The sequence below is a fragment of the Hyaena hyaena genome, unplaced genomic scaffold (genome assembly GCF_003009895.1).
Source record: "Hyaena hyaena isolate Hyena2069 unplaced genomic scaffold, ASM300989v1 scaffold_1011, whole genome shotgun sequence".
In the NCBI taxonomy this organism is placed as follows: Eukaryota; Metazoa; Chordata; class Mammalia; order Carnivora; family Hyaenidae; genus Hyaena; species Hyaena hyaena.
In genome coordinates, this window is record NW_024081643.1 from 115,911 (window position 1) to 143,880 (window position 27,970).

The 27,970-nt window shown below is 36.9% G+C and overlaps 1 protein-coding gene across 1 annotated transcript in view; it reads right to left on the bottom strand.

Annotated features, from left to right (window-relative positions):
• The window catches only part of MYO3A (myosin IIIA), a 234,417-nt gene that overhangs the window by 73,589 nt on the left and 132,858 nt on the right, over nucleotides 1-27,970 (bottom strand). The window contains exons 17-20 of the mRNA XM_039221773.1: nucleotides 23,808-23,934; nucleotides 19,913-20,123; nucleotides 16,648-16,795; nucleotides 1,139-1,292 (exon numbers count right to left, since the gene is read on the bottom strand). Coding sequence (XP_039077704.1) covers nucleotides 1,139-1,292; nucleotides 16,648-16,795; nucleotides 19,913-20,123; nucleotides 23,808-23,934 — 640 coding nt within the window. The remainder of the gene's footprint in view (nucleotides 1-1,138; nucleotides 1,293-16,647; nucleotides 16,796-19,912; nucleotides 20,124-23,807; nucleotides 23,935-27,970) is intronic.

Sequence of the window (27,970 nt, forward strand, 5' to 3'; positions counted from 1 at the left end):
AAACCCAGTTTGATGTGAAGCGATGAGTTTAGGAATCTGGCATTCTGCTCTCCTTTCTATTAGAGGAGCTGTAAGCTGTTATTGGTTACACAGGAAAAATGTAGGATCATAAAGGCAGTTACATCCCTTTAACAATTTTGCCATCTTCAGAGAACTTTTTATGCCATGTCCTAGAAGGGACATTTTAAAAATCAAGTGATTGCTATGAAATAATTTTTCCCACAACTTTGGGGTTGTTTTTCATTAGTATTGTCATGAGTATTGTCCAATTAGAGGAGAGAATAACCCGATCAGTGAGTCAGCAGCAGGCAACATCACAGACTTAACCATAAGAAACAGGGTCTATCACCGAAAATAAATGAGAGAAAATGTGAATCTAAATTTTCGGCAAATATTTATTAAACATAGTCAATGTCTCCTTCTAATAGGGAATACGGTGTTTCCACATTTAAAAAAATATTTTTTACCTGAACAAGCTAAAGATATTTTTTTGACCTCAGGAGTAAGACTTTTAATTTTAACCATTTTTAGATGATAATCTTTTAAATCTAGGAAACCTATCTGTGCCTTCTCAAACAGAAAAAAATGAATGTTTATGCTTTCTTTGATGACCCAGGATTATTATAAATATTTATTAACATACTGTAATTTAGAGATTATTAAGGTATTTGAGGCTATTTGCCTGTAATAGACAAGTGACCAGAACATCACAGACAAATGCATTTCCTCCCCATTAGGTGTCTCTTCGAATTATAGAGCTGGCCCTTTGCCCTGCCCTCTAATTTCCAATTAGGGGCTGGATGATTTCTTTTTTGTGTGTGTGTGTGGCAGCGGAGGGGTGCTGGATAATTTTTAAAGTTATTTCAAACACAAGATCCTGTAATTGGAGCTCTACCATAACATAAGGAGAAGTCCAATATCCAAACTTGGTTAATTCATCATTAAATATTTCACCCTATTTCACCCTAAACATTCACTGGTCCAGATATTAGATACAAAGCCTCTTCTTTAATTACACATGCAGGCTTTGTAATAGCTGTTTTCTCCCAGATAATGAAACAACATTCTTTTGAAGTCATTGATAGCATTACGTGACTACAGCACAAAACTATGCAAACATATTGGATTTAAAACTCACCTACAAGAGTCTGGTCGGTGGCCTTGGGAAATCTACTTTCTTCATCGAGTAGAGACAGTAGACCCATTGGCTTCTGCAGAAACATATCTAGGAGGGGCCGGTTATCTTCATATTCAATAACTCTGGCATTAACATCCTCATTTAGGTATTCATTCTGTAACAGGACATGATTCATAGAAAAAATTCACTAAAAATTTTGAAAATGATATGTATCTTGACAGTAATTACCCAAAACTCTATTTTACACATATTATAATAAATTGCTTCCTATGACATTGCCCTTAAAGTGAGGGTATCATTTTATTTTTCTTTCCCCAAAGTTCATTAAAGGCAGCACTGATTCAGTAATGCAAGAGAATATGTTGTTAATGAGCAGTAGTAAAGGTATGCTCCCAAACTTATAGAATATCAATTAGGCATATCTTAGAGTCATATGTCCTCTTAATGAAACCTTTTATTTAGTTTCAGGAATGGCTCTCTCAAGAACATTTACTTAACTTCTCAGTCACGATGACATTTACATTGTTAGTAGGGTGGACATCTTTAATTCACAGGAACCAAAGGATTGAGAACCAAGAATATCTGGGTTCATATCTGGGCTTTGTTTCTTAGCTAGCTGTATAATCCTTTGGATTTTTTTTCACTCTATTAGCTCCCACTGTCTCATTTACTAAATGGAGATAACAACATCTATCTAACAAAGTAAAAATATCTGGTACATTAATAACCAGTTGCTGTGGAGTATACTAGAAGATGCATAAAATAAAAACAAATGAATAACCATTACTGTAAAGATTGTGGTGCCAGAACAACATGGTGGCTGATGATCTATTTTACAAAAGGGACATGACGAACTAGGCTGTCACTCCATTTCTATGACTTTGTCCTCACACTGTGCCCCTACCCCAGTGCCACAGTCTGTAAGAGGACATATATAACCTCTGCACAACAACACATAGGGATGCCCACCTGCCCGGCACTCACTAGTTCTTAGGTGATAAAGCAACTGTCACTGGGAAGTGTATCAAATGACTCCTGACTTGGGCAGAATACTCTACACCATTCACAAATTACAGTGACTGGACATTTTCATTATTATTTTAATATATTCTTTAATTCATGAAATATTTTCCATAAACATCTTATGGTAAGGCACAGTGAAGGGTGATAAAGAGATGTTTAACACAAACTCCCTGTCCTCAGTGGATTTAAAATATAACTTGAGTGATAAGGTTAGTAAATAAATACTCAAAATGGAAGGTAGCATATAATAGATAAATGATATGTACAATGTACTACCATAAGGAGTTCAGAGAAAGATAACTTATTTCCGGCAACTTCATGGAGGAATTTAATTTAGCCAATGACAGGTGGGGCATTTGATAAGCCAAAACCTTGAATCAGTATTTTGGAGCCTTATGAAATTGAAATCTCATTTCAAGGGTGTCACTCAGAAAAATAAATGTATACTTTAAAGTAAGACAAAATCTAATATGTAAAAATTAGGCAGTGCCCATTGGCCTAAAAGGTAGATGACCTGAAAGTCATTTAGTTAATCCAGTACATAAAAATGGAAAACAATGTCTCAAAGTTTCACAGGTTTTTCATTTGAAGGTAACCTTGGGAGCAACATACAGACCCAGAATGACTTTACCAGTAGACACATTAGGCTGACAGCCTATTACAGCTTAAATGGCAACTGCAAAGTTCAAAAGAGGTTTTGTGTGTTTTGTACAGAAAGCACATAAGGTTAAGATCTAAATCACTGCATTTGTCATTTCTATTTGCCTGTGTCAAAATCCAGGGAATGCTTTCCTGGCAGGTCATACAGAGCAGAGATGAGCAACTTGGAAAACAATGGGCTCCCCTTGAAGACAGTAGTTAGTGTTATGGACTCTGGGCAAGCCAGTGAAGAAAACACGCTATCACTCAGGATTCATGCAGCATTTTTAGTAAAGTGATCATGCCTAAAACAACAGAATATATATTTTTATAGCAGTTATGACCTCAAAATACTTAAGTTGTTTTTGAGCCTACGTGGATAAATGAAGCTACTGTAACTCTTCAGAAAGTCCTCTGCTATGCCCTGTATGTTACAAATATTCAAAGCAGAAGTAGTTATTAACTGCAACAAACTGTTTAGCATATATAATCTCCACTGTTCAATGGCCCAAGTTCCTTTTTGAGAAGGGCAGATGAATAATTATTTAAGTATAAATCAAGAAGAGAGGGAAATGAGAAGACTGGGATTAGGACGCCTCATGCCTGAGTCAAGTTCTTGCTGGTTTTTCATTGAGTTTTTAGTGTGAGCTGTGGAAATGTCACAGTGGCAAGAAAGCCCATGGAAGGTGCCCCCCTCCCCATAGCTTTGGCCTAGACAGCATGCTTTAGTGTCACTACGGAACAGATTCTCCATGACTAAATGGAGTCCTCAATCCCCTCAGACCCAGCTCAGCCCCACACAGCAGCATGGAAGACTGGCTGCCATAGGCTGAGAGGCTACACGTTTTCCTGTGGCTTCTAAGGAATGTTAGCATAGACCTCTCATCATAGATTGTGACAGAAGTGACACCTCCTCAGAGAGCCCTTCCCCCATTGCCCAGACTAATTCAGCAACCCTCCCTTCCTCAGCTGGTCACTCTATCCCTGTCACCTTGTTTTAAATTGTTTCAAAGTATTTCTAGCACTTTTACTGTTTAATATTCTCCCTGTCTCATTAGAATGGGAATTCCAAGAAAATAAGCACTTTTACTTACCTTTGTATTATTCACTTCCATATCTACAGAGACCAGGGCACGGTAAATAGATAACTATGTGTTAAGGATTGAACTGTATCCCCCAGTTCCCCAATTCATATGTTAAAGCCCTAATATCCAACATGACTGCTTTTGGAGATATGGACATGAAAGAGGTAATTAAGGTTAAATGAGGTCATAAGGGCAAGGCCCAAATCCCATAGGACTGGTGTTTTTTATTTTTTTAAATATTTATTGTTGAGAGAAAGAGAGAGAGACAGAGCATGAGTGGAGGAGGGGCGGAGGGGTGGTGGTGGTGCGGGTAGACAGAATACAAAGCAGGCTCCAGGATCTGAGCTGTCAGCACAGAGCAGGATGCAGGGCTCAAACTCCCCAACCACGAGATCATGACCTGAGTTGAAGTCAGGCACTTGAACGACTGAGTCACCCAGGTGCCCCAGGATTGGTGTTCTTATATGAAGAGGAAAAGATCCCTGGAGGAGACTGCACATAGTCAAGGGCATGTGCGATCACAGGAAGAAGACAGTCTGCAAGTGCAGGAGACAGGCCTCAGGAGAGACCAAACCTGTCCCTGCTTTGATCTTAGACTTCTAGCCTCCAGAACTGTGAGGAAATAAACTTCTATTGTTGAAGCTCCCCAGTCTGTGATATTTTATGGCAGCTCCAACAAATGAATACAATGAGCTTTTTTTCCTTTTGTCAAAAGTTGTTTTGAAAAGCTGTTTTCCAGATAGAGGAAGATTGGGCTGAAAATAATAAACCATGTGTGTGTGGGTAATCCTTAGCTTTTGATTATAAATGTGCTCATATAAAATTTAAATTATGGAAGGGCACTTGGGTAGCTCAGTTGGTTAAGCGTCCAACTCCGGCTCAGGTCATGATCTCATGGCTTGTGAGTTCATGCCTTGCGTTGGGCTCTGAGATAACAGCTCAGAGTCAGGAGCCTGTTTCGGATTCTGTCTCCCTCTCCCTCTCCTCCTCTGCCACTTGTGCTCTGTGTCTGTCTCTCAAAAATAAATAAACGTTAAAAAAATTATTAAAAATATTTAAAATATGGAAACACCTTAATGGGGTCTTAATGACCTCAAAATTCACACACAAATTCATCTCCTTTAAATATTGTCTTACCATTTAGTAGAATCTTTTCAATTTTTTCCTATGCATATTTTTAATAACAAAAATCATACTATTTATTCAATTTTAATTTTATTTCCTTCGACAAAATGGAATGGAATAATTCGACAATGTGTAATTAATGGATTTTCATGAACATTATGTGAATGGCTACATGACACTATATCCTGTAGTTTTCTATTCAATTCTCTTACTTGGGAACATTTTGGGTTACTTCTTTGTCTATTTTATTTATTTTTATTTTTTTTTATTAAAAAATTTTTTTATGTCTTTATTTTGAGAGACAGAGACAGAGAGCGAGCAGGGGAGGGGCAGAAAGAGAGGGAGACACAGAATCCGAAGCAGGCTCCAGGTTCTGAGCTGTCAGCACAGAGCCCAATGCAGGGCTCGAACCCACAGAATGTGAGATCATGACCTGAGCTGAAGTTGGATGCTCAACCGACTGAGCCAACCAGGCACCTCAATTTATTTTTATTTTTAAAGTAATCTCTATAACCAACATGGGACATGAAGTCATGACCCCAAGATCAAGAATCGCAAGTACCACCAGCAGCCACCCAGGTGCCCCCTTTTATCTATTTTAAAGAGTGCTCTGATGTATATTTTTGTGCACCAAGCTTTTCTATATTTTGGATTTTGTCTTTAGGACAGACTAGCTAATCAACTAGTGTGAATATTTTACAGGCTCCATATGTGCACTTCTAGACTGATTTTTTTTTTTCAAGCTTGCAGCAACGTGCTTTCTAATCAGCACTGCATACACACTCCTATCTTGCTGCATCCTCACCAGCACTGAATAGTCTCATTAAATTTTTTTCTGATATATTTGAGAGGTGAAAATGACAGTGTATTACAGTCTCAGGTCTTGTGTTCATGTCTTTAACCCATTTTGAGTTGATTTTTGTATACAGTGTGAGATAGGAGTCTGGTTTCAGTCTTTTGTATATGGCTTCCCAATTTTCCTAGCACGGCTTATTAAAGAGACAATCCTTTCCCCACTGTGAATTCTTGGGACCCTGGTCAAAAATCAATTGACCATCTATGCTTGGGTTCATTTCTGGGCTATGTTGTTCCACTGGCTTATGTGCCTGTTTTTATGCCAAAACCACACTGTTTTGGTTACTATGCCCTGTAATGTAGTTTGAAATCAGGATGTGTGGTGTCTCCAGTTTTGTTCTTTAAGACTGCTTTGGTCTTTGAGGTTTGGTGGTTCCATACAAATTTGAGAATTGTTTGCTCTATTTCTGTGAAAAATGTCATCAGAATTTTGTTAGGGACTGTACTATATCTATAAATTGCTTTGGGCATTTTAACAATACTAATTCTTCCATTTATTTGTGTCTCCTACAATTCCTTTCCTCAGTGTATTACAGTTCACAGTTTACAGATCTTCCTTAAATTTATTCCTAAATATTTTCTTCTTTTTGATGCTATTATGTAGGACTGTTATCTTAATTTCTTTCTGATAGAGGGTTGTTAGTGTACAGAAATGGAGCTGACTCTTCTATATAGTTTTGTATTCTGCAACTTTACTGAGTTTATTAGTTCTAACAATTTTTTCTGATGGAGTATTTAGGGTTCTCTACATATAATTTTATGTCATCTGCAAACATAAACAATTTTACTTCTTCCTTTCCAATTTGAATGCCTTTTTATTTATTTTTTGCTTGTCTAATTGCTCTGGCTAGAAATTCCAATATATTGTTCAAAAAAGTGGTGAAAGCAGGCATCCTGTCTTATTCCTAATCATATAGGAAAATCGTTCAGCTTTTCACCTTTCAGTATGTTAGCTGTGGGTTTGGCCTTTGTTCTGCTGAGGTACGTCCCCTCTCTACCCACTTTGTTGAGACTTAAAATTTTTTTTAACATTTATTTATTTTTAAGAGACAGAGAGAGACAGAGCATGAGCAGAGGGGCAGAGAGAGACGGAGACAGAATCTAAAGCAAGGTTCAGGCTCTGATCTGTCATCACAGAGCCCGATGCAGGGCTCAAACCCACAATCTGTGGGATCTTGACCTGAGCTGAAGTCAGACGTTTAACTGACTGAACCACCCATGTGCCCCTAGTGAGACTTTTTATCATGAACGAAGTTACATTTTATCAAAAGCTTCTTTCTGCTTCATTGTGTTAATATGGCATATCACATTAATGATTTGTGTGCCTGGAATAAATCCCACTTGATTATGGTGTATGATAGTTTTAATGTATTGTAAGGTTTGGTTTGCTAATATGTTGTTGAAGATTTTTGCATCTCTGGTTCATCAGGGATGTTGGTCTGCAATTTTCTTTTCTCATTGTGTCCTTGGCTGGCTTTGGCATCAGGGTAATCATTGCCTCATAAAGTAAGTTTGAAGTTTCTATCTCTTTTATTTTTTGAAAGTTTGAGAAGAATTGGTATTCTTAAGTGTTGGGTAGAATTCACCAGTGAAGCCATATGGTCCTGGACTTTTTTTTGCTAGGAGATTTTTGATTACTGATTCAATCTCTTTACTAGCAATTGGCTTGGTGATATTTTCTATTTATCATTCTGTCTTGGTAGGTGGTATGTTTCTAAGAATTCTTCCATTTCTTCCATGTTTTCCATTCTGTTGGTGTATAACTGTTCATAGTAGTCTCTTATGATCCTTTGTATTTCTGTGGTATAAGCTAGCTGTAATGTTTTCTTGTTTCATTTCTAATTCTATTTGAGTCAGTACTCTGTTTTTTTTCTTGATTAGTCTAGCTAAAGGTTTGTCAATTTTATTTATCTTAAAAAATACAGCTCCTCATTTCATTTTTCTTTTCTATTGTCTTTTGAGTCTATTTCATTTATTTCTGCTCTGAACTTTCTTATTTCCTTCCTTTTAACTTTGGGCTTAGCTTGTTTCTTCTTCTATTTCATTGAGGTATCAAGTTATATTTGTTTACTTGAGATCTGTCTTTTTTCTTAATTATGTGTTTATGGTTACAAACTTCCCCCTTAAAGCTGCCTTTGCTGCATCCCATAAGTTTAAATTTCCACATATTTGTGAGGTGCCTCGGTTGAGCGTCCAACTTTGGCTTAGGTCATGATCTTGCAGTTTGTGAGTTTGAGCCCTGTGTCTGGCTCTGTGCTGACAGCTCAGATCCTGGAGCCTACTTCGGATTCTGTGTCTCCCTCTCTCTCTCTGCCCCTCCCCTGCTCATGCTCTGTCTCTCTCTGTGTCAAAAATAAATAAACATGAAAAAAATTAAATTACTACATATTTGTAAAGACAGACTTCATCAGCATGTAAAGATAAGTCCTACCTACGCACCCCCCCCCCCAAAGCATCACCGCATCATTTTACTGTGGGAGAATACTTTCTACTGCCATCTGATAGATTTATCTAAGTATTAAGTTTCAAAAAGATTTTCCTGAAATCACCAAGGTTTCCATCAAGGTTTGGCTCATATGGTATTTTTCTTTTATAAAAGATGGGGATACACAGCAACAGGGTACGTTCAAGTCTTTCACTGAATTTATGCCTATGAAATGAAGTCATATGCCTCTCGTGTAGGTGGGTCAATCATTCAACACTGCTCTGCAGTTTCACATATTTTAGATTCTACAAATATTTTAACATCTGGGATAAATGATCCTCAATATTTATTCTCTTGTGTTTGCTGTTTGGAAGCCACAAATCAACTATCTTTTATTTTTATAAGCACAGTCCACTTGATGCGGGATGGTGTTAAGAATTCACCTAGGTTTGTGGCACTCTGAATAGATCATTGTAGAGGATGCCACATACCGGCATTCCTTAAGCATTCATGGAGCACCTATTATGTGTATGTTTAAGAGTAGGTGGGCTTGGGGAAGGTAGAAAGAAAGATAAAAAGGTAGAGTCCTGTCCTTTAGGGCACAGCAAAGAAAGTCTGTCTGCCTTTCCATTCTAAACTTGAAGTCACGGCCTAGGAATCTTTGCTGGTGCCATATGTTCTTTTTCAGTTGTTCCATTTGTTCTATATCTTTCTTGTTAGGTGGTTTCTGCTTCCTCTGGTGTCACAGTCTCCATTACCACTTCTGTCTGCCTCGGTGCTACTGTTCTTTCTAGTTTCCTTCTTCACGGCCTTGTATGAATGTCCCTTGGCTTTTAATGTGAAAGATTGCCTCTCTCTACCTCTCTATCTTTTCCTTCCTTCCTCCCTCTTCTTCCCTTTCTTTCAAATCAATGGAACACCCTTTTCTGCATGAGATATTATCTTGTTGGGTCCCTGGTTCTTCTCAACTTTGCTTAGTTGTTTGTTTGTGAGAAAAACCCCAGGTACACATCAGAAGAGCCAGATTCTCGTCCTGGCTTTGTTTAACCAGGCTGTGACTTCGAGCAAGTCATAAGGACTCATTTTTAACTGTGAAATATAGACGATCTACTTAGGTTTCTTCTGGTTCCAACATTTCAAAATGCCCAAGCTGCCTGAACGTGTTGTGAAACATACTGAACAGATACATAAACATTCTGTTAACAGAACATTTGCAAGGGGAAAGAAGCCACATAAACACATTTATTCCCTGATGTCTGCCTTTTAGTAAAAGCATTCCTACTCACCAACTGCTCACATGAGTGTATACAATTATGGAAACATAAATAATAGTAAATTATCAAACATTGCCCACAGTGAAAAGAAACCATTGAGAAGAAGTTACTCATTCTAAGAAAAACATTTTCAAGGCTGAAAATCTAGGATTTAGGGTGCTCTCACTATTCAAGATGAGGTTTTTTTTCATAGTGAAAAAAGAAACTTCCACTTTTCATTTTGAATTAAGTTCAAACTTAAAAGGTTGCAAGGACAGCACAAAGAACGCCAGGTAATCTTTCCCCAGATTTTCTAGTTAATATTTTACATTTACTTTCTCATTTGCTATCTTTCTACATATCCATAGTAGTTTAGTAATAACATTTTACTGAAGTTGGTAAATATTTTTAAATACTAAGAATGAAGAAAACAAGGTGGTTATATTCATGTTGTAAAACCTAAACTCTTGATGTAAGATAATTATGATTTGAAATATATTTCCTCCTGTACTTAAAATTTTTTTTTAATGTTTATTTATTCCTGAAAGAGAGAGAGAAACAAGCAGAGGAAGGGCAGAGAGAGGGAGACACAAAATCCAAAGCAGATTCCAGGCTCTGAGCTGTCAGCACAGAGCCTAACCCAAGATGAACTTCGAGATCATGACCTGAGCGGAAGTCAGACACCCAGTGTCCAATGGACTTAAGCCCCCCAGGCACCCCACCTCCTGTACTTCCTATTCAAAGCTGATATCAATGATCCTGTTGATTCTTTTGGAAAAGTTAATGGCAAGCCACAAGGAATGTTATCATCATTAACTTGAGAAGACACAGGTCACTGATTTAGAATTTGACAAGTAACCTAATGAAAGTATGGTAGATAATTCGTTAAAAAAATATACTTATTTTATTTTATGTGTATTTAATGAACTTTGGAGGTAAAAGTTTTAAATGGTGCTTTCTAGAGCAGCTTCTTTTTTCAGAAAGAAGAGGAAACAATGTATATTAAGATGAGTATTCTAACGTAGTCACCTTTTGTATATAAACCTATCCTTGAAAACTCCTCAAAAGCCATAAAAAATCTTAGAAATTTATATTCTACTGACAGATAATGGCTTAGGATAAGGAGAAATTTCAATTAGGAATCCAGAAATGGAGTTTTTCATAGACCAAGATCTCTGTCAACTTGAACTATTTTTCCTTTACTGTCATGTTTAAACACTTACCAAAAATTTTTATTTCAGCCTGTCAACAGTATTCTCTAATCTCACATGTAGAAAACTACAGCAGGGGCACCTGGGTGGTTCAGTCAGTTAAGCATCCAAATTCGGCTTAGGTCATGATCTCAGTTTGTGAGTTTGAGCCCACCATTGGGCTCTGTGCTGACAGCTCAGAGCCTGGAACCTGCTTTGGATTCAGTGTCTCCCTCTCTCTCTCTCCCTCCCCTGCTCATGCTCTCTCTCTCTGTCTGTCTATAATAAATAACTCTTAAAAATTAAAAAAAGTAGAAAACTACAGCAATTGAATGGATCTAACCTCCTAGTTATATATTTCTTTCAAAATTACTTTTTGTCATAATGAAAGTATTTTTTTATTTAAAAATTTTTAATGTTTAATTATTTCTAAGGGGGAAGAGGGGCAGAGAGAGAGGGAGACAGAGAATCTGAAGCAGGCTCCCTGCTGTCAGTGCAGAGCCTGGGGCTTGAACCCATGAAATGTGAGATCATGAGCCAAAGTTGGACCCTCCACTGACGGAGCCACCCAGGCGCTCCTTAATGAAAACGTTGTTTTAAAAATATTTTAAAATAAGTACCACAAATCCCCACACCACATTAAAGGTGTTGACCCAGCGTCTCTGATGAAAGAGAAACACACTGTGTGCACCACGGGGTATAAAGTAAGGGATGAGGGGGACACGGGAACCCAAGAGGCTGCCTGGCAAGAGCAGAGGGAGAGGACCAGATGTTCATGGCTGGGATCTGCTGGAGGGATGTTCCACACGTATCCAATCACTTGGATGCCAACTTCCACCCTCACTTGGTATGTGATCACATACATTTGTAAATGATCTCAAACAGTAACCCAAATCTTGGCCAAGCACTTAAAAAGCCAGATTTCTTGCATCTAGGGTTTCTTACATACTTTAATGTTTTAAGAAAATGTCTACAAATTGGCTTTTATGACTTGGAGAGCTAAAATAAGACAAATGCAACTGCCATTGCACACATATGGTTTGTTTCATAGGGAAGAAATCTGGATATGAAATAAAAATTCACACTTTGTAAGCAAAACAATTTGAAGGCATTTATAAGGGGTTTGCCCACACAGTTTTTTTTTTTAATCCAATGACTGATTCTTTTAACTTTATAATATAAAAAGAAAAGTTGAAAGTGTAGATACCGTACAATGAATGAATTTTTGTTCTTTGTAATTGCCACAAATTATGTGTTGGAGCCCATATTCAAAATTTCAAAAGCTTCAAATTTTGAGATATGAACAGCTGGAGATGAAAGTCATACACATTGCTTTCCGCAAGAGAAGTCAGAGCCATAATTGCTGCTATTGTCTCCATTATGTGCTGTAAATGGTTTCCTGCTTCCAAAATGACTTCTGACTTTAATTTTAAACATATGGGTGTGTATGTATATATATATATATATATACATACACACATGTATATATATAAATGATGTATGTAACTGCTTATCCTCGTACAGAACACATATTAATAGCTCATTTAAAAAATGAACTTCAATAAACTATTTGTAAAAAAAAAAAAAAAAAATGAACTTCAGTTCAGTTAATAGCCAGCAAGATGTCCGCACTAATGGATAAGAAAGCTCACCCTAAGTATAAGTAGGAGTATAAGCAAGTAGAGTGAATCTTCAGGATTCTAGAACAATGTGTTGTAGGATACCTATGTACTGGGTGCCTAATGGTCCTAAAGAACAGTGGCATTTGCTCCAACTCAAACTCAGCCCCACTGGTGACTCTTCAGTTGTTGGTTATTCATTCCCCTTGATTTGAAACATGAACTTCTAGGGAACAAGGCTCATTTATTTTGCATGTTCTATACCACAATGATTGTATCAGAGTGCACAATTAAAAGAAAGGACAAAACCTAATACTACAGCATCAGCATGGCTCCTTGAAGAGAACTTCAAACTTTCTATCACACTTTGACTACTGTTATGCTCTCTTTCGCATGGAAGGAAGCCAGAAGACAAACAAAAACAAGCAAGCAAAACCAAAATCTTGGCTAGACAGTCACTGTGGCAATTTAGCGTAAAGGCTATTGTAAGAAGATGCCTCCCTTATCAGAAATGTGGTAACTTGTTCGCTGCCCTTTCAGCTGCCTCACTTAAAGCTTTCTGAAAAATACGGGAGTAAATCGTGCATGTCAAAATAATGCTATTCAAATGTAATAGGTAAGGCTGACATATAAATATTTGTGGGATTAATAAAGGTAACAGAAAATTATATATTTTTCAGTTGCAACTCATTTAGGAAAGCCTGAGTCTTGAATATCAAAAGATTACAACTAAACTCTTAATGTCTATTTGTTGGTAGGGGAAGGGACCCAGATTGTTATTTAATTTTCAAGCATTATTTTCATATATAAATTGTCCCTTTAAATTTTGTTAAAATCAATATACACAAAATGGTTCTTCTAGTGCTGGAAAAATGTGGAAGCTTCAAATATTATGAAACATCAAACTCCAGAAAAATTTCGGGAGCTACGTATTATTTAAAACTATCCACTCAGCAAACTATGGACTGGGTCAGTGCCATAAGCTCTTTCACTAAAAATACTTTACTATAGTCTGTTGATTATTGTTTTAATGGAAAATAATGGGAAAACAATATTCAAAATACCTTTGTAGCCAACTTGGCTGGAGTGTCCCACCGTATATTACATGTCAATTGAACTTGGGCTTAATAAATAAAAAAAGCATTTTCAGCAAACCTTTATGTTCCATTGTTGCAGGACTGCCAGTAAAGAAAATGTTTGTTGGTTAAAACAGAAGCAGAAGTGGTTCTGTGTGTGAAGGTGTTGCCTGCAGCTTGTGTCTTGCTCAGACTGCCAGATTATTTGAATGTCCATGAAACTGAGTATGTCTTACTGATAAGCAACAATGGCTTTATTAAATGAAGGAGTTCTCAGGTCACACCTATGATTATACTTGACCAAGGAAAGTGGATCATGACTTTAAATTATGACTTGGCTTCATAGCTATTTCTCATTTATAGAAATCAGTGTAAGTGTGTTTTCTACCTGTGATAGCTAACACACACAGCAATAGTTAGCATTTCTCAGTTACAATTTTTGCATTCACAGAGAAGTGACGGGGTGGGGGGGGGGGAACCAAACCAAACCAAACATGCGCACCCACATGTTAAAATCAAGAGAACCACTGACTAATCCCATATCCAGCGGATCACACATTCATCAACCTGATCACGCAGCTGCCAATGCCTTTTCCACAAGATTATGAAGCAGAGATTCTTGGGTAGCTACCCTAGCAAGCCACTTGAAAGGATTGTGAATGGCCTCAATTCCTCAAACTGCTTTCTATAATCCTGGATTCTGGATGAAATCTTTATTTGCTGGGGACAATTTTGAGTTGTTTTGTCTTGAAAACCTCTCAAGGATATTTTAAAAAGTCTTCCAGAATAGTTTCATTTGTAGCAAGCCCAAAGACAAAAGCATTAAGAGCATTAGGACCACAGATGAAATTCAAGGCTATCAGCCAAAGTGGATTATAAACTATAATATCCTATAAAAAGTGAAAAGCAAGTAATTTTGAAAGATATGTACATTGGTTTAAAGGCTAGTTCCAATCAAACCAGGTTCTAACCTTAGCCTGCAAAAGAGAAGAGTAACAGAATTCTACCAACATAAGTTGCTAATTGATCACATGGGAAATATATATGAAGATGCATCTGGTCCCATTAAGAAGGTAATTCTAATAGATCCCTATCAAAAAGTCCAAACAAACAAACAAACAAAATTTACTTTTTCAGGCTCTGCTTAGAATGGATTTTGTGAACACTGTGAGGCATTAAAGCAAGATGACATTAATTTAATAAATATTTATAGAGCACTTGCTGTACGTGAAGCTCTGAAGATACAAAATGAATTAAGACAAATCCTTGACCTCAAGGAGTCTGTAGCCTAGTGAGAAAGGCATAAATATAAAGCAAATATTTTTACTAGAGCATAGAGGAGGGAGGAACATGAACAAGTCTCACTAATTTTCTGGATTTCAGTAATGAGAAATGAAATGCATTTTTGGCTTGAGTAAGCGGCACACAGAGATGTCACTCACTGAGGAAGAATAGAAGTGAGAGAGAAAGACGATGGGTTCGACTCTGGATAAAGTGCTGGAAGCTGTCTTAAAAGGAGGCCAGGAGTTCAAAAAGATAGATGGGTTGGAGATGGAGGCTTCAGCATTACTAGCATGAAGGGGGTGATCGAAAGAATGGAAATAGATGATCTTTCTTGGTGAGTATGAGAAGAGGTTGAGATAGAACTCTATTGTGAGTTAACATTTAGGACAGTAATTCTCAACCTTGGCTGCACATTGGAATAGACTGGAAAACTTTAAAAGATGTTGATGCCTGGGTCTCATCCCAAGAGATCTAATTTAACTGGTCTGGGGAAGGGTCTGGGCACTGGATTTTCCAGTACCCAGTGACTCTAATATGCAGCCAGGGTTGATGACTGATTTATGGGATGGTCCAGGAAGAGTAACAGGAAGATGGCAGAGAAACAGAAAGATGGTATAATCATCTTTCTTTGGATGCCAAAAGAGGGGTTTTCTAGAAACAGGGATCTGTCAACAGGGTTGAAAATTACAAAAAGGCTAATAGTGTAGAGACTAAAACATTTCTGATACTAATGACTGATAAGATTAGGAAGGTCCATTCCAGTACTGTGGGCGAGGTCAGAGCCAGATGCTACAGACTCCGTTATACTCAGGTAGGGAAGAAATCAATACAGTGCAATGAATACTGAATATGCTTTCAAGAAGCTTGGCTGTGAAGGGAAGAGAGATAAACTGGTTGGAGAAAGGCTTTTGTTTTTAACAATATTTAAAGATCTCATTTTTTAAAGATATTTAAAGATCTCATTATTTATCTAGGCTAAGGGACTGCGCTAATGGAGAGGAGCCGAAGAAGAGGAGAGAGAGACAGAGACAGACAGTGAGAAAGAAGAGAGGAATGTATATTTGATGGAACAAGATCCTGGGATAGATCAGAGCCATGCAAACACAGATAAAACCTTACATTTGTGTCCCTTTTTTTGGCCTAAGAAATGTTAATATCTAGATGTTTTCTTCTGTGACTAGTATTTTCAAAACGCAATTTTAAAGTAAATCCTCAATAAGCCTAAATATTTTGAATCAAAAGAGGTTTATGTATCTCTCACTTATCTCAAATTTAACTAAAAACTTCAGTTCTAATCAGTAAGCACAAAACAATGTGATATTATTTACAGGAGACAGCTGACACACTAAATGATACAAAATATGACCGCTGCTGCTTTTAGACTTGATAAAATAATTTAAATAATTTTAACACTACAGCTTTGCCAAATGCAATTCAAGTAAGTCTCTGATTTTTGAAGCTGAATCATAAATTACACATTGTACCCTGACAAAATTGCCATTTCATGGCATTTGCATCAAACCCATTATCTTGTGTTCTGTTGCCTAGTTACCGGAATTCTGAAGTTTAATGCATTTTAGATGGATATTTAAATTTCAAACAGAGTTTCAGCTATGCACTCTACAGAAAGAGAAACAGTTGGACACATCTGCTTACTTCAGTTTCCAAAGGAAACTTCTTTGTTTATAAGGGCTCAGACTTGCTAAGTTTTGGAAAAGGATGCATTGGTTTTTCGATAGAGGGCATCTCATATCAAGACAGTAAATTCATACTTGTCTTCTGGTTTTGTTTTTTTACTATGGGCATGGAGAAAAGAAAATTCTTTCCTTTGTCTATACGTTTAAGGCTTTAAATCTATGATTTAAGTCTTGCTTCATTAGTACAATTCTGCATATAGCACACACATGCATGCATCTTAATAGTACCTCAACTTACCTGTTCCCATGTGAACACGTGTTGATTGAAATAGTACTGAATTTGTTCATTTGCAATGTTAATGAACAGCTGCTCAAAGGAATTTTTTTTGAAGTTTTCAAAGCCAAATATATCCAGAATGCCAATGCTGAGCTCATCACCATTCCCACTGGAAAATTAAAGAGGCATTATTTTGAGTCCTTATTTTCTTAAGAGGGAATGTAAATCAAGGTATCTCAGTGCATGCTTTTGTGATTTAGCTAAGAAACTACTACCAAGTGAAAATCTTAATTGAAAAAGTTTCCCTCCATAGAACGTAAAGTAGGTAGCACCAATTTTAATATGTAAAAGATACAAGATTTTCCTTTTACTACAGAGACCACTCCTATATACCTTTCCCTATGAGTTTGTGAGTACAAGATCACAGCCCTGAGTGAGTCATGAATCATAGGGAAAACCTGGCCAGCCCTCAGAAGACAGCAAAAATATGTTCAATAAAAATCATACCAGAAAAGCAAAAATTCTGTGTAAGAATGTCTTTATCCTTGTACTTTAGGACAATTAAAACATCTTGCTAAAAATATTTCACCACTTTTAGAGAATCATTATTTACTTTTGAGTTATTCATTCATAATTGTTTAATAGAGAATAAGTGGAAAGCAGGGGAAAGATACAAATGTATTTGAGTTTATTTTATATCCAATACTTTAAAATGCAATTAAATATTATTTTATAATGAAGTATTCCAAATGTACTTTTTTCCCCTTGCTCCTTCATAATGGTTACCTCTCTGTTCATTAAAGGCTAGATGGTTGGTCAAAAATTTGCCTCTCACCTGAGATATATGTGTTGCAAAGTTATTTTCATGTAATTTTAAAAAAGAGAGTACAAATATTTTTCTGTGCTCACTATTTATGTAACCTAAGTTAACTCTTAGCATTGTGTGAGGAAGTGATTTGGAAATGACAGCTATCAACCACATGCTGGGAAGTGAAGGATGCTCTCTCTATTTGGAAGTACTGACTAAACTCAGAACATAAAGTTACAGGACACTTTGTGTGATGGGATTGACAAAAAGAGAGCTATCCAAATACTTTTAAAAATTCCTATTTTGAATAGAATGTGCAAATTTATGCTGGCTTAGCCAACATTATTATTCTTTTAAAAACTTGTCCCATAGGATCCTGGCTGGGATAGATATTTAACTCATCTAACAGTGTGTTAGAGCCAGGAGGACCTTACAGATGACCTCATTCAGGGATTCTTAAGCTGGGGTCTGTTAATGGCCTTCAAGGGGTTGGAATCATAACCATGTGTATTTTGGTGGGTATGTAGAAATATATCCATTTCAAAGTTTGGAGTGAAGAACATAGTTTCAATAGATCCTTTTTTTTTCTTTTTCTCTTTTTTTTTTTAGAGAAAGAGAGAGAGTAGGAGACATGCAAAGGGAGAGGGAGAGAGAATGATGCAGGGTTCGATCCCATGAACCATGACATCATGACCTGAGCTGAAATCAAGAGCTGGATGCTTCACTGACTAAGCCACCCAGGCATCCCTCAAGAGATCCTTAAAGACTCCAAGATGCCCACAAACAGCTAAGACCACTGATTTGTCATTCCATGCCTTTCTTTAATAGCTGAAGAGGACAAGAGGCCAAGAGATGCAGTAATTTGTCCAGGGTCGCACAACAACTTAGTGGCAAAGCCTGGCACAGCATACAGGCTCGTCAAAATCTTAATGTAAATCTTGACAGATTGAACTGAACTCTATGAATGGTATTATTTTAATTTGTTAAACTTTCAATAAAAAATTTGAAAATATAATATTTGGATGCCTTTCTTTAGTGTATGGAAAGGAAAGTTACCAAATAGTAAATAGATCTGCTGTAGCGGAATTTTCAGCAGATCACCTTAGCCCCAAACATGCGGATGCTAACTAGCAAAATGAAGTTGTCTGTGGAATACATTGATATTGAACATTCTGGAATTTTTCCATTTTCATTCGAAAGCTTGGCATCATACAGATGGTCACACATGAACATACAAACTATTTTGATTGTTAAATCAGAATGGGCAAATTGGATTTTGATTTGCAGACCCAGTCAGATAGGTTTCAGTTTAGCAGGGAGGCAAAGAAGCAATTTGGAGGATAGAGAGTTAAGAACATGGAGGAATAATGGATAGTCTCTTAGACATTCTGGATAATATTATGGTGTGGTATGTACCTTCATGGAAAAATGATAGTGAATTACATGCCTGAAATGTGTATAGAATAGTCTCTCATGCTTAGTAAGCAAATGTGACCGAGGTGACTTACGGTAGGCATCTATCCTGTTTATTCATATATAAATTTCTACAGATTGTATAATTTATGGCAGAATAAAGCTTTAGGTATAAATGGAAGGCTTATATCTATGCACAATCCCTGGTACACAGAGAGCACTCAATGATAGCTGTGATTCTTTATTTTCTAAGATGAGGTACTAGGCAGGGAGGACAAAAATGTATGGTCAGATGATATCATTGTTCGTATATTCACTCTATGATTTACTATTTACTTAGAGCATTTCCAAACCAAATGTCATTGGAGGTCATAATTTCTACCCTTACAGGATTATAGTGTGAGTTAAAATATAAAAGGAAAGTTTCATTTTGCCTTCAAGATTTAATTCAATCCCTCAAAACAAAGCAAACAAACCAAACGATTTGCTAAAATGACATCTTATCCAAGTATAAAATGGTATATACTTCGTAGTACACCTTCCTATTAAAAGAACATATAAATTGAAGTCACTTTAAAAATTCATTTCTTAGGGGTGCCTGGGTGGCTCAGTCGATTGAGCGTCCAACTTCACTCAGGTCATGATCTCACAGTTCGTGGGTTCAAGCCCTGCGTCTGGCTCTGTGCTGACAGCTAGCTCAGAGCCTGGAGCCTGCTTCGGATTCTGTGTCTCCCTCTCTCTCTCCGACCCTCCCCTGCTCACACACTCTCTCTCTCTCTCTCTCAGAAATAAATAAAACATTTTTAAAAAGTTAAAAAATTCATTTTTCTATTATGCTTATTCATGTTGCTATAGTTTTTATGTTCTAGGACTTTAGCATTTTTATAACTATCTGGCCCAATAAAGTGCTACTAGGAAATAAAGCAGATCTACTGAGACAGAAGTGTAATAATTAAGTGATAACAATTAGAATCTTCAAAGGGACTCACACACAAATCAGTAAATTAGTAAACAGATTTACGTCAACTGACATTTGGGAGAAAATGTTTCCATGAGAACTTTTACCTTGGGGATGTGCCATGCTTCAGTAAGCTGTTAATGCGATTGACTATCCAACTAAAGAGACGCCCATATAGAGTTTTGGCCATAGCATCTCTGACATCAGTGGCTTTTTCTACAGTATTGGGCCGAATAATGGTTTCTCCTCTAGTGACCACACAGTGGGAGGTAAGAGCTTCTTGTAGTTCATCTGCCTGAATGCAAAGCAAAGAAGCAGCTAAAAAAAATAAAGGGATGTGTTGTTAGAAAAAGTTATGGCAACGAGGTCACTTCCCATAGGATGAAAACATCTTAATTTACCTTCTTCAAATGACATAAAATAAATACGTGAAGACTTTATAGTGTAAGAATAAGTTACTGTCGAGTAGCAGTCCTGTGTCTCTTCTTGATCACTTTTCTCTCCCTGACTGGTCACATGTAGGCTGGCACATAATGTAGGACAACCCAAACCGAACTGGCTGACAGAAGGAAACATTTGCACAAGCCAGTGGTTGTTTATGTGATGCCAAACATAATTTCACTGAATTATGTGAAATAATTTAAAAGCATAATGAATAAATTTGGTATAATTTGGATACCATTATACATGTTTTCAAAATGTAGAAATTAACTGGAAGGTGACTTAGCCTTTAGGGATATGCCCAAACCAATGTATTTGATGTAACTTCTGCAATATTGGACCAATAGAGCATAAACCTTATCTTGACATTCATGTATTTCTTTATCCTACTACTTCTCAGTTAAATATTTCAATAATTAAATTTTGTTGAAGTGTGATGCTTGGAACATTTATTTATATTTAATGATAATTAAAAATCACAGGGAATTTTAAATGAATAATACCTAAAAATTCAGTGAATAAGACTCATTTTTAAATATAATAAACATCTTTAATGCAAATTATTACATGACAGACTAGTTTTTAAATCAGTTCTCCTTTTAAATTATTTTCAACGCTTTGAATTTACTTTCAGCACTGGGACAAGATACTTCTTGGCTATGTGACAAAGATCACTGGATCTTAAATATTTTTTTCACATTATAGAGGTATTACAAGTCCACTGCAGAAATTTTACTTTTCAAGTTAACATCCTGCACCTCTTTGCTTTTAGGCATATTTATTGTCACTATTCTGCACATACATTTCATCTTAATATCTTAAGTATTTCCCATTTTGTTAAATATTACTTGTAAATATAATTTTAATTTGCTGTATAAATATTCTATTATATCATAATCTATATATCATGATATGTCAATAATTTTCAAACTGTTTAGGTTATTTCCATATGTTCATAATTGTAAAGAATGCTGGCATAAATATTTTGTATATGTATCTGTGTTCCCGTTTCGTATGATTTTCTTAGCATAACTTGCTTAGAATCAGTAACTGGTTCAGGGTACAGAGACATATTTAAGCCTCTGATATGTACTATTTAGCTATTCTTCAAAAACCCTGAAGCAATTACATTCTTATCAGCCAAATAAAAAATCAATAATTTAATGCAATTTCATGAGTAGCACATATTATTTTTAAAACTGGTCTATTTGATAGGAAAAAAAGTGCCTTAATTTTTCAATTTGTTTTTAACCAACTCCTAGTGAAGCTACTTTCTTTTTTCATATTTTTATTAGTAATTTGTGGTCTTATTTTATAAACTGCCTTTTTTCATTGATATATTTACTTTTTCCTAATAAGCTTAGAGGAGCTCTTCATAGCTTATACATATTTCTTATAGGTATGGTACAAATATCTTCACTTATTTTTTTTACCTGTATTGCAATTTCATTTATTTTTCTTTTGTTAGTATGAAAGAGTTTTAATTTTTATGAAGTCAAATATCCATTAAAAATTCCTTTCTGCTTTTGGTTTTCTGCACATAAAATCCTTCAAGACTTTTCTCATCTCAGGATTACAGAAATGCACTTTTGTCCTGAACTTTTATGATTTTTTTCTGCATTTAAATGGATACAGATTTGGAATTTATTTTGGTATATGGTGTATGACAAGAATTCGAATCCCCTCTCCCCTAAGTGGCTTTACTTAGCTCAGGCGAGAGGTGATGTTGTCTTCAGTGAGAATGAGGATGATGGAGATACAGAGAAGTGATCAGATTTGAGATATTTATGGGATAGAACAGATGGAACTGGCCCCTGATCAAAACAATGTTACCTGTAAAACCATCAGAAAACATGGCCTCGGTTTGGTGAGAATTCCTTGCAATTTTAATTATAAACTTTTAAGTTAGTAAATTTTTATTTCCCATGAAAGGCTATTCCAGAAAGTGCTTTAATTAATTTTAACTATGTTTATATAAATATTAATCTTTTGTGATCCATATGACTGTCTCCTATGTAGAAATAGGTTCTCAATTATCAAAATCATTTCTTAGTTTGGTAGTTTCTAAGTATATACTCATATCTACAAATACTCTGTTGTCAATCATTCTCTTCATTGCTGATAACTCTTCTAATTATGATCAATGGTGAGATTTAAAAATATCATTGGAGTTTTCTGTTTTTTTCCTTCCACATCTGATAACTGGAGACTCCTGGGAGCTATAGATCAGCCTGGAACTACTGGCCCATGGGTGCCAAAAAATATTAGATCTGCTAAATGAAGGTTCAGCCCAGGGTCTACACAGCCTGCTGCACATTGGCCAGAAGAAGGCCCAACTCATCATGGGCTGGAGGGAGATCCATGGCCAAGGAAAAAAAAAGTACTATCAGTCTAATATCTTCTGTGTCATTTAACTTTATTTATATATGAAAAATCAGAACAGGTTCTCAGGCCCATGGCAATCATTACATGCCAATCTCAGTTGTTCTGTATTACCAAGCTGGTCCCAGAGACACAGTGGGATGGAGATGATAGGGATCTAGGGACAGGTCCAGAGTACGAGGGTTGGTATCTGGTCCTCTGAAATTTACCCTAAAACATCTCATTCTGTTCTTGATTAAGTATAAATCAGAAAAAAATACATACAAATAAAAATTTATATCATGATTCCCCTACATTATATATGAAACTTATAAGAAATTTGGAATTATAGAGGCATATGCCCACATTAAAAATTAAAAAATAGCGTATATTACAAATAAAAAAGCTATGCCACCAGAAGATCAGTGGGTGGGGCGCCTGGGTGGCTCAGTTGGTTGAGCGTCAGACTTCGGCTCAGGTCATGATCCCACGGTTCGTGGGTTTGAGTCCTGCATCGGGCTCTGTGCTGACAGCTAGCTCAGAACCTGGAGCCTGTTTCAAATTCTGTGTCTCCCTCTCTCTCTGACCCTCCCCTGCTCATGCTGTCTCTCTGTCTCAGAAATAAATAAAGCATTAAAAAATTAAAAAAAAAAAGATCAGTGGGAAACTGTAAGTTATTGGAGTAATTCATTAAACTCTGCTAGATAGAGAAAAAAGTTGATTTGAAGCAAGTAACATATTGCACTTTTCTTGTATATAAAATTATCACAAAATCAGTGAACCCAGGATGAATAAGTATAAAAATTCGTCAATTATGAGAATAAGTATATGTCATTTTTGCTTATAAAATGATATAGATACTAAATCTATCAAATAATAACTTTAACTCTTTCAGATCAGTTTACTAAATTTTAATAATATTTTCTGTGTTTTTATATTGAAATGTAAATAGTTTCTAAAAACAGTCTAAAGCCTAGTCTTTAGGAAGGTTTTCTGCTGTAATCAGTTAACTTCCAGGAATGAAGATCTGTTTTAAATATTGGACTTTAAAAACTTCATTTTACACAAATTGAATCTGAGTATTCTTTTTCAGGATTCTCATCAGTACAATTGCTTGAAATTACCTTTATGTGACACTTACAAGTATGTCATTAGAACTTTTCATGAGTTCAGTTTTGAACAGAAGATAATAAAACTCACAGTTTTCCAGAGCTGCGTGATTAGAAATGTGGCTCTTGTCAATCTGGTGTTCACTTGCCACAGAAGAAAATTCAATGTTTCCAACGTTCAAGATTGCAGCCAGTGTACTGTATATACTTCCAAGTTGCTGAAACATACCATGAAAATGTCAACATCAGCCTTCCCTGGAGTATAGCAAGGCAGTGACTGTGGCTGGAGACAGACTGGGGAAGAATCTTACGGTTCTAGCATAAGAAGGTCATCCCACAGACACTGATGTCAGATTAATAGACCCAACTAGGCCAGGATCCAAGTAGGTTCAGTCTCATTTGTTATTTTAATATGAGAGGGGAACATGGCACCTTTTACCCAGTGAGAGCTGAAAAAAATATTTTATGAATGCAAGTATGAATCAAAAAAAGAAATGAGGAGCTCCTCTCAGAGGAAGTAGAACTATCTAATTCCTTATGCCACAGAAAACTGGATCTATGTGATAATTAACTTTGGAATTTAATGGGGTCATTTCCAGATGTTCACTTTCCTTGAGACCATCTTAAAAGTGAGCAAATATGTGTGGGTAAAGGAGAGCTAATGAAGAAAGATCCGAAGATTCCAGCACTAGAGTCAAAGGATGTGTGTGGTTTAAGTATAGGCTTGAGAACTCTAGACTACAGCTTAGAGTTTATAGTAGCTAAAACCCTAAATAAGGTACATAAAAATGCATTCGGAAACACACACACACACACACACGCACACACACACACACCTCTTCTCAGAGGCACCGGAGGCATTTTGTCAAGGAGTCTATGGTAATTCTAGGTGTCATTCCAACTATGTTCAAGGTGCAGTACAGTATAGGAAACAGACAAAATCTTTATTATTTTCTTACGTTGCTGCCTTTATTTTAGTCCAGTTCCTACACTTAATAGAAATGATTATTCCATTCACTCTAACATTCCAAGTCATGATAAAAACTGGATATGAAAAAATCTTCAGGGGTATTTATTCATCCATATATAACATATGAACACATGAACATTTAAATAAATATATCTGTTGGATGAATATACAGATATATCTGTATGTATCTAGGTATTCACTTATCCAATAAACATAGATCTTATGCCAGACACTGTTCTTATCACAGGGGATTCAGGAGAGGCAAGATGAAGACTTTTGTTCCCTTGGGGTGTCCAGCCAGTGGGAGGGCAGGCATGAAGAAACAAATAGACAAACATGACATTTCCAGTAGCAAAACAGGCTGTGAAGAGAAGAACACACAGAGGAGCAATGGAGAGTGGCTGTAAAGGGCAGGGAGGGCCTTTTAGTTGGGGAGGTTAGGGAAAGGTGCCCTCTGAGAAGCTGAGGTCTTAGTGACAAGGGAATAACCTAGGAAAAGAACTGGAATCAGAATATTCCAGGCAGAGGGGCCAGCAAGGGCAAGGGCCTTAGTGAGGAAAAAAGGAAGATCAGAGTGGGGATGGAAGACAGTCAGGGACGGTGTGATGGGAGCCAGAGAGGTGAGCATGAGCCAGGCCCTCGGGCTACTGTAAAGAGTTTGGACTTCATTTGAATCACTATGGAAAACCACTAGATATTTCAAAGCAGGGAGTTGTGATATTTTAAACTGATGACTCTGCCTACTATGTGGAAACGAATGGATTGGGAGCAGATGGAAAAGTGGAATTGTCAAGAGGCTATCGCAGTAGTCTAGTGACAGATGATGGTGGCTTGGGCCAGAATAGTAAGCGGTGGAGATGGAAAGAAGTCGATGGGCTGGGGTATATTTTGGAAGTAGAACAATATATATGCTGATGCACTGGATGTGAATCACTTTTCTAAGAAAATTGTTCTGGTAAGGAATTTCCATTTGTAATACACATAACTTATAAGGAGGCAACCAGTGTGGGCTATGATGGCAGGTGGAGAAATAAATACAGCATCTGACATCCTGCTGTATTTTTCTTGAGAAAGCTGTAGGCCTATGGATAAACGACACCAGGAATACTCCATAAAATAAGACTGTTGAAAACTGTTCCTTCAAAACTTTGTGTGCTTGTCAATTACAGACTAGAAAGTCCAGGTATGTAAGTTCCAAAGTTGGGTTTTTAACAGTGCTTAGAGATTCATTACAGAGAATCACATGCTGAATCAATTGACATTTAATTTTTATTCAACTGTTCATGAGAAGAACTGCGTAATCTTTTTAGACTGGGGCTCTCCTTGATATCCTGTAATTACAATATTCATCTGGAGTACTACAGTTGGAGGCTCAGAAGACAGCAAATCAGGAACCTGGCTCAGTCTGGGCCTGGCAGCTAGACTGATGGAGCTCAAAGGGACCTCCCTCGGGCACAGGTCTGACCTTGACCAGGCACTTGGGTCATTCACGGCACAAAGACTAATCACCTCTGATGCCGGTCACCCCAAGGAGTCCAGAACAATTTTTATTTGATAATTAATAATAATAAGCAAATGAACATTTTTCCATTTTATATATAAAACTACTGGGGAATAAACAAAAAAACAAATAAAAAACAACCAGACTACCAACACATAAACCAATCTGACAACATTCCATGGACTCTGAATGAACTGAGATTTGAATCCTGCCTCCCAGCTCACTGAAGGCACTACAGCTTCCCGCAGAGGAAGAAGAGTGGCTCACAGGAAAGGCATACCCCCAAGCACTTTCTAGAGACTGGAAAACATTCACAGTCCCCTCTACCTACTCCACCTTCTATAGCTGTGCCTGTACCCGAGGAGGCTGGACTGCTACTGCTTTTGCAGTATCTTCAAGGACAAACATGTTTCTGGTTTGCTGGAGAGTTAGACCTGCATTGTTCTGATGCATCAGGCTCCGATCTACTCCAATGCTCCTCTGGACATTCCTGCTCTGCCACTGAGTTTGCACACAGGCTGATCAGCTACACAGATAGCAACCCCAAAACTATGTGTGTGGGGCAAGGTCACTACTCTCTCTGCACGGAGTTAATCTGCCCAAGGCAAAATAATTGTTAGAAGGACTCTTCCTCTTCCAGAAGTTTACTGTACTGCATCTCTCATTCAACTATCTACCCATCTATTCGTTCATTCAACCAGTCTCTGTTTGCTCTTTATTAAGCACTATGTGAGATATTGGCTATATCAATAACTAAGAATAATTTCTGCTCTCAAGGACTTTACAGGCTCCTGGAACCAAAGGGCAGGGATCATTTCCTCTACTGAATTTCTATATGGATTATTTCTATATATTTCTACTTTCTGTATTTTATTATAGTTTTTTTAAATAAATAAATTTTATTTTTATTTATTTGTTATTTTTACGTAGGCTTCATACCCAGCGCAGAACCCAGTGCTGGGCTTGAACTCATGACCATGAGATCAAGACCTGAGCTGAGATCAAGAGTCAGATGCTTAACTGACAGAGCCAGTCTGGTGCCTCTACACTTTTTAGAGCAGTTTTAGGGTCACAGGAAACCTGAGTAGAAAGGACAGAATTCCCAGTTAGCCCGTCTTCCCTGCTCCACATACCTAGCTCTCCCCACTATCAACATCCTGTGTTAGAGTGATACATGTGTTATAAGCAATGAACCTACACTGAAACATGACAGTCACCCCAAGTCCATAGTTGACATCAGAGTTCAGTCTTGGTGTTGGATATTCTCTGGATGTTTACAAATGTATAATGACACCTATCTACCATTATAGTACCATACACAGTATTTCCATTGCCCTAAAAATCCACTGTGCTCTGCCCATTTCTCTCTCCTCACAGCCTATAATCACCTGTGGTCTTTTACTGTCTCTATAGTTTTATCTTTTCCAAAATGTTATATAGTTGGGATCATACAGTCTATAGCCTTTTCTGATTGGCTTCTTTCACTTAGTGGCATGCATTTAAGGTTCCTCCATGTGTTTTCATGGCTTGATAGTTCATTTCTTTTAACCTCAAATAATACCCCATTATTCAGTGCCACAGTTTATTTATCCACTCATTCACAAAAGGACATCTCACTTACTTTAAGGTTTGGTGATTATGAATAAAGTTGCTACAAACATTAGTACACAGTTTTTTGCGTGGATATAAATTTTCAATTCCTTTGGATAAATACCAAGGGCCTTGATTGCTGGAGTGCATGGTTGGAGTATGAGAACTCTTCCCATGGAGAATGCCATGTGAA